Here is a 15590-nt window from a genome sequence, read left to right on the forward strand (position 1 = left end):
AAAACCCATGTCGAGTCCTCTAACCCGACTCTGTCCTCGCCAGGGGTGATATCACCACGCAACCCTGCTCTCACTTGCTGGGGGTTCACGTCAAAAGACCGGCTGTGCGAAAGCACCACATCCCGGGACATCGGAATCAAAGGCGAACCGTGTGCCTACAAGGGAACGCGTCGAGCGGATAGCGTCCATCGGGTCCCGCGATGTTGCCCTCTCGGTCAAAGTCGGTCAAAGTCGGGCGGGTACAGTATGTGGAACAACCTGTTCGTAAGCCTTTTGACCGCCATGCAAGCTAGCTCGTCAAAGACGCACGCATTGCGGACAGGGGGATCAAGTTACCGTTCTTGTGGAACTGGACCATGGTGGCTACGGGGTCTGTTGCGTTTGCCAGAGCATTCTGCAAGCGGAAGGCGATGGTCGCCTGGTTTTCAGACCGGTTGTGCTTCATAGTCTCGCATATTGGCGTCCTACTTCCAGTAGATCTGCATCTCTCGTGTTCGTTGACGAGCCTGCCTCATCAAGGAAGCTTGGGTGGTTGGCAGGGTATGTAGGTGTTGGTTGGGGGCTGGGCTGGTTTGAGCGCGTGCTGCAGTTTGATACAAGTCAAGAACAATAAATAGACTTGAAAAGAGAAGGTGCGATAAACTCAAAAGATATATAAAAAATACAAGAGAAAGAAAGGGAGATGCAAAAAGAGAAAGAGCTGTCTGTAGGAGAGACAAATTTTTTTAAAAAAGGAATATATGCGCCGACCGGGGTTCGAACCCGGGCTGCCGCTTGATCAAAATTTCCATTTTGGGAAAGCGGAGTGTTAACCGCTACACTATCGGCGCTTTATTTCAAGATTATTTTGCCGAAGTGAAATTCACCGGACTCACCTGCACTCACTAGGTATAAGATCGACACAAACCATGGTTAAATTGTAAGTCCGGGGTAAACTGTCTATTTTTTACTTTTGTGGGGAGTATGATTGAGGAGATACAACTTTCTTGTCTCCACAGATTTATGACAGCCTATTCTTTTAGTATCTTTTTATTTTAATACATTCGAAAACTAAGACATACGATAGACAGGATTTCTTCGATATATTACTATTCCCTTTCGACCTTTTCATTGTCAAACCCAAGGGATTTTATTTCACGGCTATTGTACTGTGGTGCGCATCATACATAGTAAAACGGTGATGATATTTTTGGTCTCTCCTTATACCTACAAACCGTTTCCTTAAAATGTACAAGCAACGAAAAACAATTTCTCAAGATAGCAATTGCGATGGTAGTCAACATCGGTCATCTGTAGAAACGATAGATAATTCTATATACTTACAGCCTGTTGTGCTTCGTACTTTTTGACCCTAGCAAAGTGCGGGAGCCTGAAATTTTCAACAAATAAGCTTGTCAAATTCTCCACTCTCGCCAGGGGTGATGTCTCCACGCAACACGGCCTTCACTTGTTGCGGGTCCACGTCAAAGAACCGGCGTGGTGTATCAGCGTAAACCCGTACCATCACCGGGGCGCCAGCATCCCCAAACCAACCAAAGATCTTGCCGCACATTAGCGGACAATTTGTGAGCCCACTCCATCCGGAAATGATAAGAAGCACGGGGCAGCTGAGGCTCGTGGCCTCAGCCACGAGATCCATCATATACATCGTATGCCTAGCGCGAGGACACCAGGCCTCATTTGGGCCGTGGATGAAGGCAAAGAACTTTCCTTGCTGCCATCTAATGGTGTTGCAGTTAAAGTATGCTGGGCCGATACATGCTTCAGACTCTCAAGTAGTCATTCAATTCCAGGGGCCATTGGCACCGTGGATAAATGCAAAGGATTTCGGCAACTGTCATCCAATAGTGTCGTATGAGGCGCCTTGTTGGGCTGATACATATTTCAGACTCCCAGGAAAGCCATTTAATGTACTCTGCTCGTGTCCATCCTGTCACAGCGCTTTCTCAGGCGACAAACACGAGCAATGGACTCTGAGTAGTTGCAGTTGCCATGCTGATATGCAACACGTACTATATCAAACCAGACAAGTGAGAATATCTGGCTTCTTGGGGCCCTGCGGAGACGAGGAAAAAGAAGAAGAAGATCAAAGATAGATGGTTGATCATTGACCGCGCGAAAAAGTTGGAAATCTTTTGGGTGATGTATGCAAATTTTGAGCACGTTCTCAAACAGCTTAGACACGGCCCATGACCCAGCCCTAATGACCACATCTTATCCACCCCCAACGTTCCTGAATGAAATATTTGCGGGACCCAGACCAGCCAGGATGGTCGTTGCGTGTTTCATCGTCGATCACCTGAAAAATATGTGAATCGTGACCTTTGAGACAGCGACCGATAGAACATCAACTTGCCAGCCGTCGGATGTCCTCTTTAGGGTGACACCGCAGGTACATATCAGCGCTGATGGTTTCCATGGTAGAAATAAAAAGTTGTGTGTCATCATTGGGAGCAATTTCGGTTGTCGGATCAAGTTCGCCAGTAAGAATGGCGCAGGCTGCACTAGGATTGATGTCGAAGAATTGAGAACGGGTGGTCGATTTAGTGTGACTGGCGAAGACCTTGACCTTCACATCGATGTCGAAAATCGAAACACGGCCAAACAGCCGGACAAATGTCATCTTATCCACGGTCAGGGCGTCCCAACCGTTCAAAACAATAATCACATCACAGCATTTGTCTTGACCTTCACTCAGGAGGTTGGCGAAGTATTGCAAGGCAGATCCCCCAGAGCGCAGTGGCCGATCGGAATCGTGGATGAAGGTGTAAAATCGAGGGTACAGACAGGCGCGACCAGACGTCGTCTCGTAGCTCTGAACAACTGGATTTAGGAATTCATGCAGCCTGTCTCGCGTAAGGCTTTGGTCAGTTGCTTCTTCAACACTGGCCCGGGCAACAAAAACAGTAATAACATCCATGATGGTTAAGTGGATAAAAGGAAGAGACCGTGCCAAGAGAGACGCGAGATCAAAGATGAGAGTGAGAGAAGGTTATGTCCACGACAAATGGAAGCTCTCTGAATGCTTGGTGGAAAACTGGAACCTGACGAGTCAGGCACCGAGGCAGAGTCTCAACGGAACCTTCCAAGGTTGGAAGGTGCCCGAGTGTGTATTCGTGGGTTCCCAAGTACCCCATCTCCAACAAAGGATCATGACTTTTAACCTATATTTGATCTATTTCATTGCCCCTAGGTATTCCTAGAAGATCCTCTATACGGCCTTCTCCCGCCATTTAGCTATAAAATTGAGAAGGCGGGGAAAATGTCTACTAAAAGCAATATCTGGGAAGACTGCTGAAAAGAACCGCTATAAAAGATACCTAAAAATCACCAAGGCGTGGTGTCGTAAAATGTACAAGCTAAACAGCAATTGCAAACAGATAGGAACATTTTGATTTCAACAAGGCGAGCGTGTCTGCTGCCTTTGGTCAAATTCAACGTCACATTCTTTCTCAAACGAGTTTGGTGACGCTTGGGTTATCGAAGTCTCGTTTCCAATATCCTCCTTTTTAGTCCAGACCTCAAGGGGGACGGCTTCGACGTGATGCATATCGTTGATGAATTCTGTATTGGACCTGTTGATGGGTTCGGTACTCGAGCGCTTGGCTCCTCTGTACTTGCCAGGCGTTGTGTTTTTGTTTCCTCGGTGGTTCCATAAGCGAGAGAATGTGAATGAAGGATGAGAATGTGATTTGTTGGAGTATTCGTTGTTCTGGTTGTCGGAGTTTCCAGGTCGCTTGCCTCGGTTGCTGTTATATTGGAATGCCTTGACGCCAAACAACTTGCGCAGGAGGGGCCACCAGCACATGAGGTTGGCAACATAGATTGCTGTGCTGGCTTCACGGATGTACCAGATTTGGTAGGTAGTTGTGAGCGGGGAGGCAAAATTGAAATATTTGTTCAGGATAGCGGCAATGATAGTGAACAACCCCAGACTCATGACACCGATGAGGACGACCTTTCTGCGCATTTTGAGTTGGGCTTTGATAAGGAGGGGAATCGGGACGGCGAACATGGCGGCATCGGACGAAATATTGAAGACGGCTTGGGTTATCGAGTAGTATTGGTATGTCGCACACTGCATGTTATCCACGGGCATGGCCCAGTATTGTGAGAACGGCCGACAGTAGACTGCATAGTATGTGACCATTATGACGACAAATCCGATAGCGACGTAGACGGAAAGGATCTTGATATAAAGGTTCGATTTCAGATTCTGCGTGATTCGCCAATAAAGCATCAGCATGCATGTCTTGACGCCCCAGGTTGAGACCAGCATGCATTGCTCTAGCCCAATGACAATTTTGCTTCCATAGACCCGATCGCTGACTTGCTTTGGGTCTGCCAACACCTTGTCGTAGTCCTTCGGGTCCATGAGGTTCGTTGCGTAGCGGGCAGATATTTGAATCAAGACTAGCATTGTAGTATATATTGCCTTTTGAAGAGCCGTCGGGTCAGCGGAACGAAGTAACCTGATTATCGATGGTAATACTCACGAAGGTCGCCGTCATTACATAGTCGTCCACTAAAGAGGTACTCGTTAGCAGAATCAAAGGATTAGAGCCTAGATGTCTTACAAAACAACCGTTTGACTCCATTTCCATTGCCAATGATACGAGCCAAGCTTTATTGCAGTTAGCATTGCTCTAATTCGGTAACTGCTTCTCAAACTTACATCCTCCCGACATAAATAACAAGTCCTATAGCCCAGAAGACTATGGCTTCTGTAATAAGCTGGCGTGGAGTGGGCGACTCATTCCCCATCTTGATGGATAGAGCGGTCTCCGCCCTGAACTGAACCTCAAAATGCCAAGAGATTATAGCACGAGTCTGCCATACATGAGAGATGGCAATTTATCCAAGCGTTTTGATGAGGAGCATCAGTGAAAAGTTTGAAATCGTGCCATGGCTTGTTGACCGGCAGCCCGGGTTAATCTATGAATGATGTATTCGGAACAGGCTACTGGGCCGAGGAGAGCGATTCGGTGAAAGTGGCTAAGCTAAGGCCCGGGGATGGATTTTAAAGGTACCAACCGAGGACAGGGCTGTCGCATCATGCGTCTTGGTCCGTGATATGTCAGTGCTGGGGTAGACTTGGCTGACAAGCAAGGAAGAATGGGGCGCAAATGCAAGGGATTGCTTCCCTCCAAGTGCCAATCCAATCGATGGCAGTCAGGTTTGGAATGTACAAAGTAGGTAGACACGAAGTACGGAATAGTGATAGGGGAAGAAGCTTTTACGCATCACATTCCTCGCTTGTGCTTGGAGTCCTTCTGCTGGCCAGGCCAAGAGGCTGATAAAGCTGCTTGTGACATCCCGGACGAGTCTTCCAATAAATGCCCAATGTTGTGCAAACTGCGCCGCAGCTGTGCGCGATATCTGTAATAGGATAGGTTTGGCGAGATTGGTGTCACACAATATTTAATCGCATCCTTTCATCATTCAATTGGTATTCTTATTTTGGGGATAAAGTTCCCCGTATGCACGTTGCCGATAGCTTTGCCTCGAGTGCAAACAAACCCTTGACAGGTCATATTACAGAGTGGATACTTAGTAGCCGAGCGGCTGATATTATTGGGGAGTTCGGGACGTTGATCTGCATGGCGATCCAAGCGATATTCAATAGCTCTTGGGCAGAGTGATCCATACAAAATAGACTTGCGCGATATGCGAGCTAAAGAAAGGGTGAATAAAAACTCACATGGTAGACCAATCGTGACCGAAGATCATGCCTAATATGAATGTTTAACCTTCTCTATTTTATCCCTAGGGAACCTTGTTTCCTAAATGGTGTTCACAATATCAAGTTTTGCAGGTAATTTGGTCATTTCGGAAGCCGAAAAGCCGCTAGTGTTTATATGTGAGCTTGTACGAAGTATCTCCATTCTGTTTGGCTATGCCCTGTTGTATGAATGCGACGATCTAGTGCTCCTTAGGAGTTCTAGAGAGGGACGACAGGGTCAACCTTCGCTACTATCGGACCGGTCCATTTACCCGGCACTTAGGGGGCAACAGCTCGCCAAATTGAGTAGCCAATGGGCAGGTTTTTTTAATCGAGAACGGCGACTCGGCGTTTAAGGTATCATTATAGAGAAGAGGGTAACCCAAAGATTTTTTGTATCCGATCTATCGTAGTTTAATAGAAATAAGTCCATAGCCAATATATGAAGGTGGCAGAAGGACTGATGATTGCACATGTAGAAAGGAGCAGGATTTTACTACAATATACAGAGTATTCCGCACCCCGTACTCGGCAAGGAGGAAGCATGCAGAGACGTCATTGCAACTTTGGCGTGTGATATACTCCACTTAATGACAGAACTAATGCAATGATATGGATACAATTGCTTATTATCAGCCCAGTTGAAACTACGGAGTACTCCGTACCTAGCCACGCGAAAAGCCAGAAAAACCTAGGTCCCCTGGCGCAGTATCGAATACGATAAGTCTAACGGCATTACCCCTATCCTGCATGAATATGTGATGATTTTATAATGCAAAGATATACAGTGTAGCCAATCCGGAGCTCGTCAGTATGAAGATTGTTGGAGATTAGAGATATCAAGCTACCCCAGGCAAAATACCATGCATACGTACACGCGCCAGATCCACAGCATCCACCCTTCATTGATGTAAAGCCCATCCACAAACACATGGGCGACAGTTACGAGCTGCGTCATTGAATGAGCGACTTTAAACGCCACAGATACTCTCTTTAAGACTTTCAACACGCCTTGCCTACTCGTGGGACATATGTCTTCTAAGACCGGCCTCGGGATGTCAACTTTTAGGATGTTATCATAGCTCTATGCCCTCTATTGGTCTTTGATGGCGTATTTGAACACCCCTATATCCGGTTATTAACTTTCTACGTACGCTAACAGGCTATGGCTGCTGAAAGCAAGTTACTAGTCAGCCTTTCATACTGCAACACGGTAGTACGCATACTGTTGATGAACTTAGAGGTGGTCGTATTCCGCTTAATAATATTCATCATCCACATACATCTATTGAAAAGGGGTGCGCTTGATGGGACAATCGAAGGGTATCTAGAGGGCGTCGGTGGCGGGATAATTGCCATCATATTGGGCAAGACACCGTAAGAAGGCTACTCAAATTAGATGGGTTCAATAATTTGGAGGCTCTTGTATCCTCAAATGGATGCAGATAGAACTGGTGGTTCCCAAACTACTTCGTGTTGTGATATTGATTATCAGTCGATAGCGTTGGATTATATTCAATCTTATTTCCATGCTATTCGGCTCTCTCGGGGAATCAAATTGATATGCTTTGTTTATTTCCAAAATACTTGCACTAGTCAAAAAATACATTCTCCAAACGAAGAAATGAGGATATCTTGTTCATTCAAGCAGCGAAGCACTATGGAGCACTCTGGTAATCTTGCTCTTCACATATTCACGATGCAAATGATTAATCACACGAGGCCATGTGGGCGCCCCATCATGGGGATCGCGATCGTATGCAGGGCGCAGACCAATTGAATGTTGCGCAGACCCCTCACAATGCTGGAATGTAGAATATATTCAGCTGGCGAACAACTGAAACTTGCGAAATCTCAAAATTTGGACCTTAGCACCATATTGCAATCGTTGCCCTAGAGGTTGAATGAAGTCCACACCCAGCTACGTCCTTCGTACGTTGTATGTGGTTAAGCCCATCGGATCGACGCCTCAAATGCCGCATTCGCCACGAACCCCCCTTGCTTAGCCTGGGATGTATCAACTCCATTTCGATTTGGGGAGGTCACAAGAGAAGGAATTTGTACAAGTCTAATTAAAAGCAGGATTGAAATAGATATATTCACACAGTAATACTCTTGTTCTACGGGAGTACTCTGTAAAAAAAACAGTGATACTATTGCCAATAACACATCTAGCTCCATATTTCATCTAGGGTAACAATAGAAACATGTGCATTCCTTCGGAGAAAATTATCGACTAGTATCCTTGCATGAATGCTTGGACATTGTGGAAAACATGTGGCAGCCATGAGGGCATTGGCCCTCACATCTTACATTCCTATTGCGACACGCCCGATTGTTCCTGTGCGCCCTGTACGTTCTGTCAAACCTAGTGGATATGGTGTACTCCGTACCTCCTTTCCTCTTTTCTCATCTTGTAGCTGCCATGCATTGAGTCCTTTTTTTTTTTTTTTTGAATATTCGCTCCAACACCGCACGACGCACGGCAAAATGGTGGTATTCTCAAGGCAAGCCTCCCAGGACACCGAAAAATCCCACAAGGGCCATGCCGGAATCGACGAGGTACGGCTAGAATCTACACTTGGACATAAGCAAGAGTTGGCGCGGAATTTTGGACTGTGGAGTCTGACCAGCTTGGGGATTGTGATTGCAAAGTAAGGCCTCCATAAAGCGGAAATTGCACTGATCAAACTTCGATCGACTAACGCGACCAAGCTCTTGGGCTTCAACAGGGGGTACAATCGTCGCTGCGCTCCAGAATGGCGGTCCGATGGCTGTTCTATACGGATTGATTCTAGTCAGCGTCTTCTACGCGACCATCTCAGCTTCTCTAGCCGAACTCGCCTCCTCCATGCCTTCTGCCGGTGGAGTATACTATTGGTCGTCAGTCTTGAGCCGGAGTCGAGGCCGCACAGCAGGGTTCTTCACTGGATATCTAAATGCTTGCGCGTGGTTGCTGTCAGCGTCATCGATGAGCTCCATGTTAGGGAACGAGGGCGTGGCCATGTATCTGCTCAAATATCCGACTGTGAAGTGGCAAGCCTGGCAAGTATTTATTGTATTCCAGATTGTCAATTGGACGTGTTGCGCCATTGTCTGTTTAGGAAATCGGTTTATTCCTCTCCTTAACCGCGTTGCCCTTACTCTTTCGATGTGTGGCCTCGTTACAACTGTGGTAGTTCTCACGGTAATGCCGAAAAAGCATGCTAGCAGCGCCCAGGTGTGGACTGAATACCACAACAACACGGGCGGATGGTCGGACGGAGTCTGTTTCATGACTGGTCTGTTGAATGCTGCGTTTGCAGTTGGAGTCCCAGACTGTATTAGCCATTTATCAGAAGAGGGTACGTCGGACATGTGAGAAACGGAAGCCACCAACTAACAACGCGTTCTAGTCCCCAAACCTGAGACCAAAGTCCCCCAAGGAATAATGTTGCAAATGCTCACAGCGTTCGTCACATCATTTGTGTATCTGATCGCCCTATTCTACTCCATTCAAGATCTGGACGCCGTCTTTGCAAGTAACATCGGCTTTTTCCCAACAGCGGAAATTTATCGACAAGCGACAGGCTCTAACGCAGGCGCCATCGGTCTGATTGCGGTGCTATTTCTCGCGACCTTCCCAACTCTAATCGGGACATTCGTGACAGGCGGTCGAATGTGGTGGAGTCTAGCACGCGATAACGCAACACCCTTTTCGAACTATTTCGCTCAAGTTCACCCGACACTGAACTGCCCCGTGCGTGCGACAGTTGCTATGAGCGCGCTCGTCACTTGTCTGGGGTGTATATATATCGGTAGCACGACAGCATTCCAAGCGTTGATCTCGTCCTTTATTGTACTAAGCTCGCTGTCCTACTTCGGAGCTATCTTTCCGCATGTTTTGTCTGGTCGTGGGAACATGGTTCCCGGGCCATTTTATATGGGACAGAAACTTGGGATGGCGGTTAATATTGTTTCTTTGTTGTATATTTCTGTTACTGTTATTTTCTTCTGTTTCCCCTTGGTGTTGCCGGCGACAGTTCAAAATATGAACTATACCAGCGTGATCGTCGTCGGCTTGATGGTTCTTACTGCCTTCTGGTGGGTGTTCCGTGGCAGACGCCAATACTGTGGCCCGCATTATAGCTTTGAGGCTGCTGAGCGGTTGGCTGCTTTCCAAGAAGGCAAGGAGGGTCGTCGATCTTTTATTGATCTTGGGGGTGTTTCGCCTGTTAGTACTGAACGCGGGAATGCTTCATGATAAACGAGAAATTGACACCGAAAACAATGAAAATGGGTGCGGCGCGAATTGTGACTATTGTTGCTTGTGGATGAATTTGTCAAAGCATGTATATCTGTACCTTGGACCAATTTTGGATGAATATAATAAAGATTTAGATCAAAACGCTATCGTCAAACAAAGCGAGGCTAGAGACCAAAATGGCCGCATGATTAGCGGACCTTCAATTTGGAATTGGGAATAGGCGTCTTTAGGTCATAACGATCATGCAGAGAGATCACTAGTAGGAGACAAGGTATCCTCTCATCTTCATAGTCGCGACTTAATGCTCTGTCCACCTTCCCAGGCCTCTCCAGCTTCAAGGGTTTGCCAACCAGACACCGAGCCAGCCTCCACACAGATCATGTTCTTGTAAGCCTCGTCTGGGCCGAAATCGGCCATGCCCTTGGCCTTTTCAATCCACGGGTTCCAGACCACAACATCAGTCAAGGCTTCCCGAGTGATCGAGAACAAAGGCTGGTCATCCTTCGCAGATGCAACGACAATAGGAACGGCGGGGTCAAGTTGTTGGTAAATGCGATCGGTTTCTTGGGTGATCGCCAATGCGGGGGACGATTCGGTGTGAGAAGTCCCTTCGAGGGTCTTATCGAGGTAGGTCTTGGATTCGAGGCCCTTAACACGGATATCGGAAATATCCTATTCGTCAAATTTCAGATTAGCAGGGAATTGCGAAAATTGAACCAGGCGTAGTTTATCATACCGCAATGTTCAGATACGTGTGCATCAACACCTGGAACTCAAAGTTCTGCTGGCCCTCATTGCGAACCTGCAGCGCTGTCTCCAGTGAGTCCGTGGTGAGGGTAACACTGTACACCAGACCGAACTCATATGGCCAAGACTGGCGGAACTCATCGGTCAGCATCGAGTGCGACAGCCCGAAATCTAACTTCACGGTGAGATCGGTTTGGTCGCTATCCCTTCCGGGCGCTTCCGAAGAGGACTTGCCCAAGAACTCCCAGTTGGAGTTCCGAGCGAAGCCATGTTGTGGTAGGGGCGAGGTAGCATGGTTTTGGGGAGGGGGGCCGAAGACCTGGACAATAAGCAGGGCGGTTAGCTGTAGCTCTCAAGCGGGGAGATGGTAGAGTTCACACACCGGGAACACCAGCGGAATGCCACCACGGATAGGCTTGGAGCCATCGAGATGAGCCTTCTCACTGACAAACAGCTGCTCCTGGCCGCCGGTCTTCCAGGAGGTCACGGTAGCGCCATACAGGTTCACAGTCACTGACTGGCCAGTGGGCAACGAAGCTTCAATGATGTTGTCCTTGATGGAGAGGGTGGGCTGCGGAAGGGAAGCTCCCAGTCCAATTGCTGAGGGTTTGTTTGATCGGTCCATGTTAGAGGTTTTAGAAAATAGAATTGTGTCGAGAGGGAGAAGAGGTGCTTGATGTTTCACGTTTGAAGCGCGGGGGTTCTTATCGGCTCCCGCCTGTTTTGTTTTTGACTGGACTTCAGAGCTCTCTCTACCTTGAAACGTACATGAAAATATTTCGTCAAGTTAATATTTCCTATGTGCTTTGCATATAAAATGGTCTCTCCATTTACAGCTGTTTACCTGACCTAGTATATAAAGTGCCATGTAAAGTACTATTGGAGACCGTAACTAGAACACTTTCAACCCCCAACCAACGCTCACACCCCTGGATAAGATAAAAAACACACACGCACAAAAATATACAAGCCCACAAAGAATTATCACACCAGTATAGTCATCTTGACCCGTGGATGTCTGGACTTTCAAAAGCTCGCCGGCAATTGGAATGGCGATGAGTGTACCTATACTGACCAAGCAATAGGTTGTACCATAACGCTTTCCAAACCCTTCAGTTTTGGAGATTTGCGCAACACAAACAGGCGCGAGACTAATTGCAGTGCCGCTCCAAAATCCAAAAAGCACAGCGAAAGCCAAGATGACTGCCTGATTCGACTGGGACGGAAGCCATATGGCGAAAGTCACCACTGAGCAGATGAACGATGTAATGATCATTATATTGAAACGGCCAAATCGGTCAGCAAAATAACCAGGGACAACCCGCCCAACGATGGATGCGGCGTTCAAGATAGACGATAGGTTGTATGCGAGATTATCTCCCATGCCGCGAGATTGGGCATAGGATGGTAGATAAGTCAACGGAATCAGGAGGGCAAAATCGATCAAAACGATGGCCACCGTCAACAATGAGAAGCGTAGTTCCTTCAAAGCTCTGATGTCGACTGTTCCTTTTTGTGCCGAATCTAAAGGTAGTCTCGTTCTCAAAAGCGCGACACTCAGACAGCAGAATGCTGCACTTATAAATCCAATAATTCGTATAGCCCAAGGGAAGCCTAGATTATCCGCGAGGTTGGAGATCAACACAGGAAATACGATTCCCCCAATACCCCCAGCAGTCGCGGCTATACCGGTGGCTAGGGCACGACGCCTAAGAAACCAATGGGCTATGCAAGCCACGCTAGGGGTGAACACCATTGACGAGGAGATACCGCCGAGGACACTGAATCCTAGCATGAATTGGTAATATTCTATGCGAATGCTTATCAGTTCTGGCGGAGGCAGCTTGGGTATTAGAAAAAATCGTACCCTGTGCGACGCTGAAGATCATCAGTGATGCGACGAGCCCAACGCACCCCGGGATCAGCACAGGCGCAAGACCATGCGCATCAAATAGAGGCCCTTTTAGATATCAGTCCTGCGTATCACAGCAAATAGATTGAATGAGCTTACCAACTTGCACACTTCCAAAATAAAGGAAAAACATGTAGAGGCTAAATATCCAGCCGATGGAAGCTTTCGAATAGTCTCTCAATTGATGGTCTGCCAACCAAGCCTCGAACACACCAATTGTATTCATAAGTCCAAATGAGGGCACCATCGCGCACCAAGAGCCTAGAACGACGCTCCATGCACGCCAACCACCGTCTGGAAAAACCAGGTCGCTGTCTTGCTCCATTTCATTCAAAGAGTCGCTTGAACCTTTGCCGGTATTCGCACCCGCGCGTTGCGAAGGTGAAGCTACATCGTTGAAAATTTTCAACTTCATACTGGCCTCATTTAGAGAAAAACAATATGAAAAAGGAGCTGTACTACGAACTGCTTTTTTTCTCTACTAGGATCTTCATACTTATTTTATACGCTAAGCCCTTTTGGGACGCCGGCAAACATCTTGGTGGGCCAGGAAGAGCATAAATAGACTAAACACACATACGGATTGAAGTTGCATATCCTTGAATCAACAGACTATAACATACTATATATAGCCTACAGCTTTGGCGCCGTCGGATACTTAGTATCTATCCTATCAGCACTCTTCCGGGTCGAAGACGACTCCGGCATGCCAGATTCTAACTCAAACACCTCGACCTCTGGCACAAAGTCATGATCCTTGGGCTGATTGGCGATCATCACTTCGGTGCCCTCGGTTCTCCGGTGAGGTGGAATAAATATATCGTAGTATCGTGGAAACACCAAACCAAGCAGAACTAAGAGCAAACAAAAGTGCGCCAAAATAAAACCGGCGATCATCATTGGGTCGTAGCGCAGGGAGTAGAACTCAGGATAAGCAAAGCTGAACACAATGGCCAGAATAGGCGCGCTAATGTACCGGAGTAGAAGAGGCCAGAAACGAGGGATGTTCCAGTTTCCATTACCCCCAACAACGCCGTTCAGGTCGCGTCTTAATTGATTACCCTGTGCATGTTAGTTTCGTGGTGCAAGACTTGTTGACAGCGAGGAACATACAGAGTAGAATGCTAGATACCAAAGTCGACTGAGAATAGGGTTCCGCCCCCAGAAGCTGGCTGCTTTGATACCCGGGGTCGTGGCGATGAGGACAGAAAGAATCGAACAAACGATATACAACCCGAACCCGGCCCCGGCGCCAGCTGACGGATTCGAGGTACCGTGCGCGACGGCAACTCCAACGATCTGGCCACCGAAGTATCCGAAATTATACACAACAAAAGCAGGCAGCCCTGTTTGGCTGACCACGTCGTGCCAGCGATACACAGTGGTTGCACCGACGAGCTCCGACCACACAACAAAGATCAAAGCCACATTGTTGATCCATCGGTCAATTCCATCCAGGAGGTAGAATCCAAATTGAGTGCAATATGGCAAACACATGAGGAATGATATGATTGTGAGGCTCGTCACAATCATCGGTCGGGACATTTTCACGCCCGAATCCACGGCCAACGTAGCCACTGCATCGAGCATCACAAAGGCCGAACTAAACCCGAGAACCACCAGGGTAAAGAATAAAAGGATAGCCCACCAATTCGCACCAGGCATGTGAAGCACAGCCTCGGGGAGTGTCAGGAAACCGACCACGAATGCACCCAATCTCTCGCCATCCTGTGGCCAACGTCGGAGGTAGCCTACAACACCAAACACGGCAAAGGCAGCAATGTTTTCGAACAGGACGTTACTTCCGCAAATGAGAATTGCATCCATGACAGCATTGGAGTGTTTGGAATTGTAGGAAGCATAGGAAGTGAAATAACCGAAACCAATGCCGGTAGAAAAAAACACCTGTCCGACAGCAGTTTGCCAGACAGTTCCTGAGGCTAGTTGGTCGCTCCTCCATGTCGCCCATAAGAGTCGGATACCCTCGCTCGCATTTTCCAGTGAACAAGAGCGACCGACGATAATAATGGTGGTTACAATCGGCAAACCCATCGTCCAGTAGACGACGCGACCCGTCAGGCCCACTCCACGGAAGATGGAAATCCAAATTAGAAACCAGATGAAGGCGCTCCAGCCGACCGTCTCACCAATAAGGGCAACACCGGGGTACACGGTATAGTGGGCAACGGCACCATTTCCAGCAGTGAGATTGCCCACGACTGGATCGACATTGGCCACGACATTGCCCATGTAGAATTCCTCGATTCTGCCCTCCCATGGTAGTGGGCTACGGAAGGAGTTGCGGAAATAGTTCATAATCCATGCCAAGTTGACGGTGAAGTATTGCACGACGACAAAGCTGATCAAAATCGGGCCCATGCCAACGCCTTTCAGCCGATGATTGATATTATTGAACGCGATCACAGTTCCGCCACGATAGGCTTGCCCAATCGAAATCTCGAGAATAAGGGCCGGAATTGCGATGACGAACACGGCCAATAGGTAGGGGATAAACCACTGCAGCCCATAGTTATTGTAGACCACTGAGGGGTATCGCAGCAAATTTCCCTGACCGGCGCAGCCTCCCATGGCAGCCAGCAGGAAAGCTGCTCGAGAGGGCCATTGATCACGCCCGTCTTCCGATTTCTTAGGAGGAGGAGCGATCCAGCCCACGACCTTCTTTAGATACCGGGCGAGTACCATGATGGTACCGATCAAAAGAGGAAGGTTTCAGCGGTTGAGACCTTTGTAACTTCATTCGGGGAGAATGATGCGATGATGCGAGATGAAAGCTATCAAATAAAAGGCTAACAGCAAAAAGCCTGCCCAGAACCTCCGTAGTAGATCATGGACGCTTTTGTATAACCTCCGACTGATGCCAAGGAGCTTGCCAACCATCTCATCCTGCTGCCGGACCGATGCCAAGAGGCTTGGGGAGGCATTCTCATCCCAGATCCTTGGAT

At 47.9% G+C, this 15590-nt stretch overlaps 5 protein-coding genes across 5 annotated transcripts; 1 reads left to right on the top strand and 4 right to left on the bottom strand.

Annotated features, from left to right (window-relative positions):
* Positions 1 to 1378: 1378 nt before the first annotated feature.
* Positions 1379 to 2920, bottom strand: N7517_002677 (uncharacterized protein; the record flags this gene model as incomplete). Its single annotated transcript, XM_056720407.1, has 2 exons — positions 1379 to 1721; positions 2397 to 2920. The coding sequence occupies 2 exons, from the start codon at positions 2918 to 2920 to the stop codon at positions 1379 to 1381; spliced, it is 867 nt and encodes a 288-aa protein (XP_056584542.1).
* Positions 2921 to 3397: 477 nt separating this feature from the next.
* N7517_002678 (uncharacterized protein) lies at positions 3398 to 4764 on the bottom strand (the record flags this gene model as incomplete). The annotated part of the gene is made up of 4 exons (XM_056720408.1): positions 3398 to 4435; positions 4497 to 4525; positions 4578 to 4624; positions 4676 to 4764. 4 exons carry the CDS (start codon positions 4762 to 4764, stop codon positions 3398 to 3400), a joined length of 1203 nt encoding a protein of 400 aa, XP_056584543.1.
* Positions 4765 to 8212: 3448 nt separating this feature from the next.
* N7517_002679 (putative choline transport protein) lies at positions 8213 to 9965 on the top strand (the record flags this gene model as incomplete). The annotated part of the gene is made up of 3 exons (XM_056720409.1): positions 8213 to 8376; positions 8438 to 9066; positions 9118 to 9965. The coding sequence occupies 3 exons, from the start codon at positions 8213 to 8215 to the stop codon at positions 9963 to 9965; spliced, it is 1641 nt and encodes a 546-aa protein (XP_056584544.1).
* Positions 9966 to 10253: 288 nt separating this feature from the next.
* On the bottom strand, positions 10254 to 11340 carry N7517_002680 (D-hexose-6-phosphate mutarotase; the record flags this gene model as incomplete). Its single annotated transcript, XM_056720410.1, has 3 exons — positions 10254 to 10640; positions 10705 to 11034; positions 11098 to 11340. 3 exons carry the CDS (start codon positions 11338 to 11340, stop codon positions 10254 to 10256), a joined length of 960 nt encoding a protein of 319 aa, XP_056584545.1.
* Positions 11341 to 13260: 1920 nt separating this feature from the next.
* Positions 13261 to 15330, bottom strand: N7517_002681 (sodium:neurotransmitter symporter family protein; the record flags this gene model as incomplete). Its single annotated transcript, XM_056720411.1, has 2 exons — positions 13261 to 13689; positions 13741 to 15330. The coding sequence occupies 2 exons, from the start codon at positions 15328 to 15330 to the stop codon at positions 13261 to 13263; spliced, it is 2019 nt and encodes a 672-aa protein (XP_056584546.1).
* Positions 15331 to 15590: the final 260 nt, after the last annotated feature.

Source organism: Penicillium concentricum, assembly GCF_028827145.1.
Source record: "Penicillium concentricum strain IBT 3081 chromosome Unknown utg000001l_segment0_segment0, whole genome shotgun sequence".
Classification (NCBI taxonomy): Eukaryota; Fungi; Ascomycota; class Eurotiomycetes; order Eurotiales; family Aspergillaceae; genus Penicillium; species Penicillium concentricum.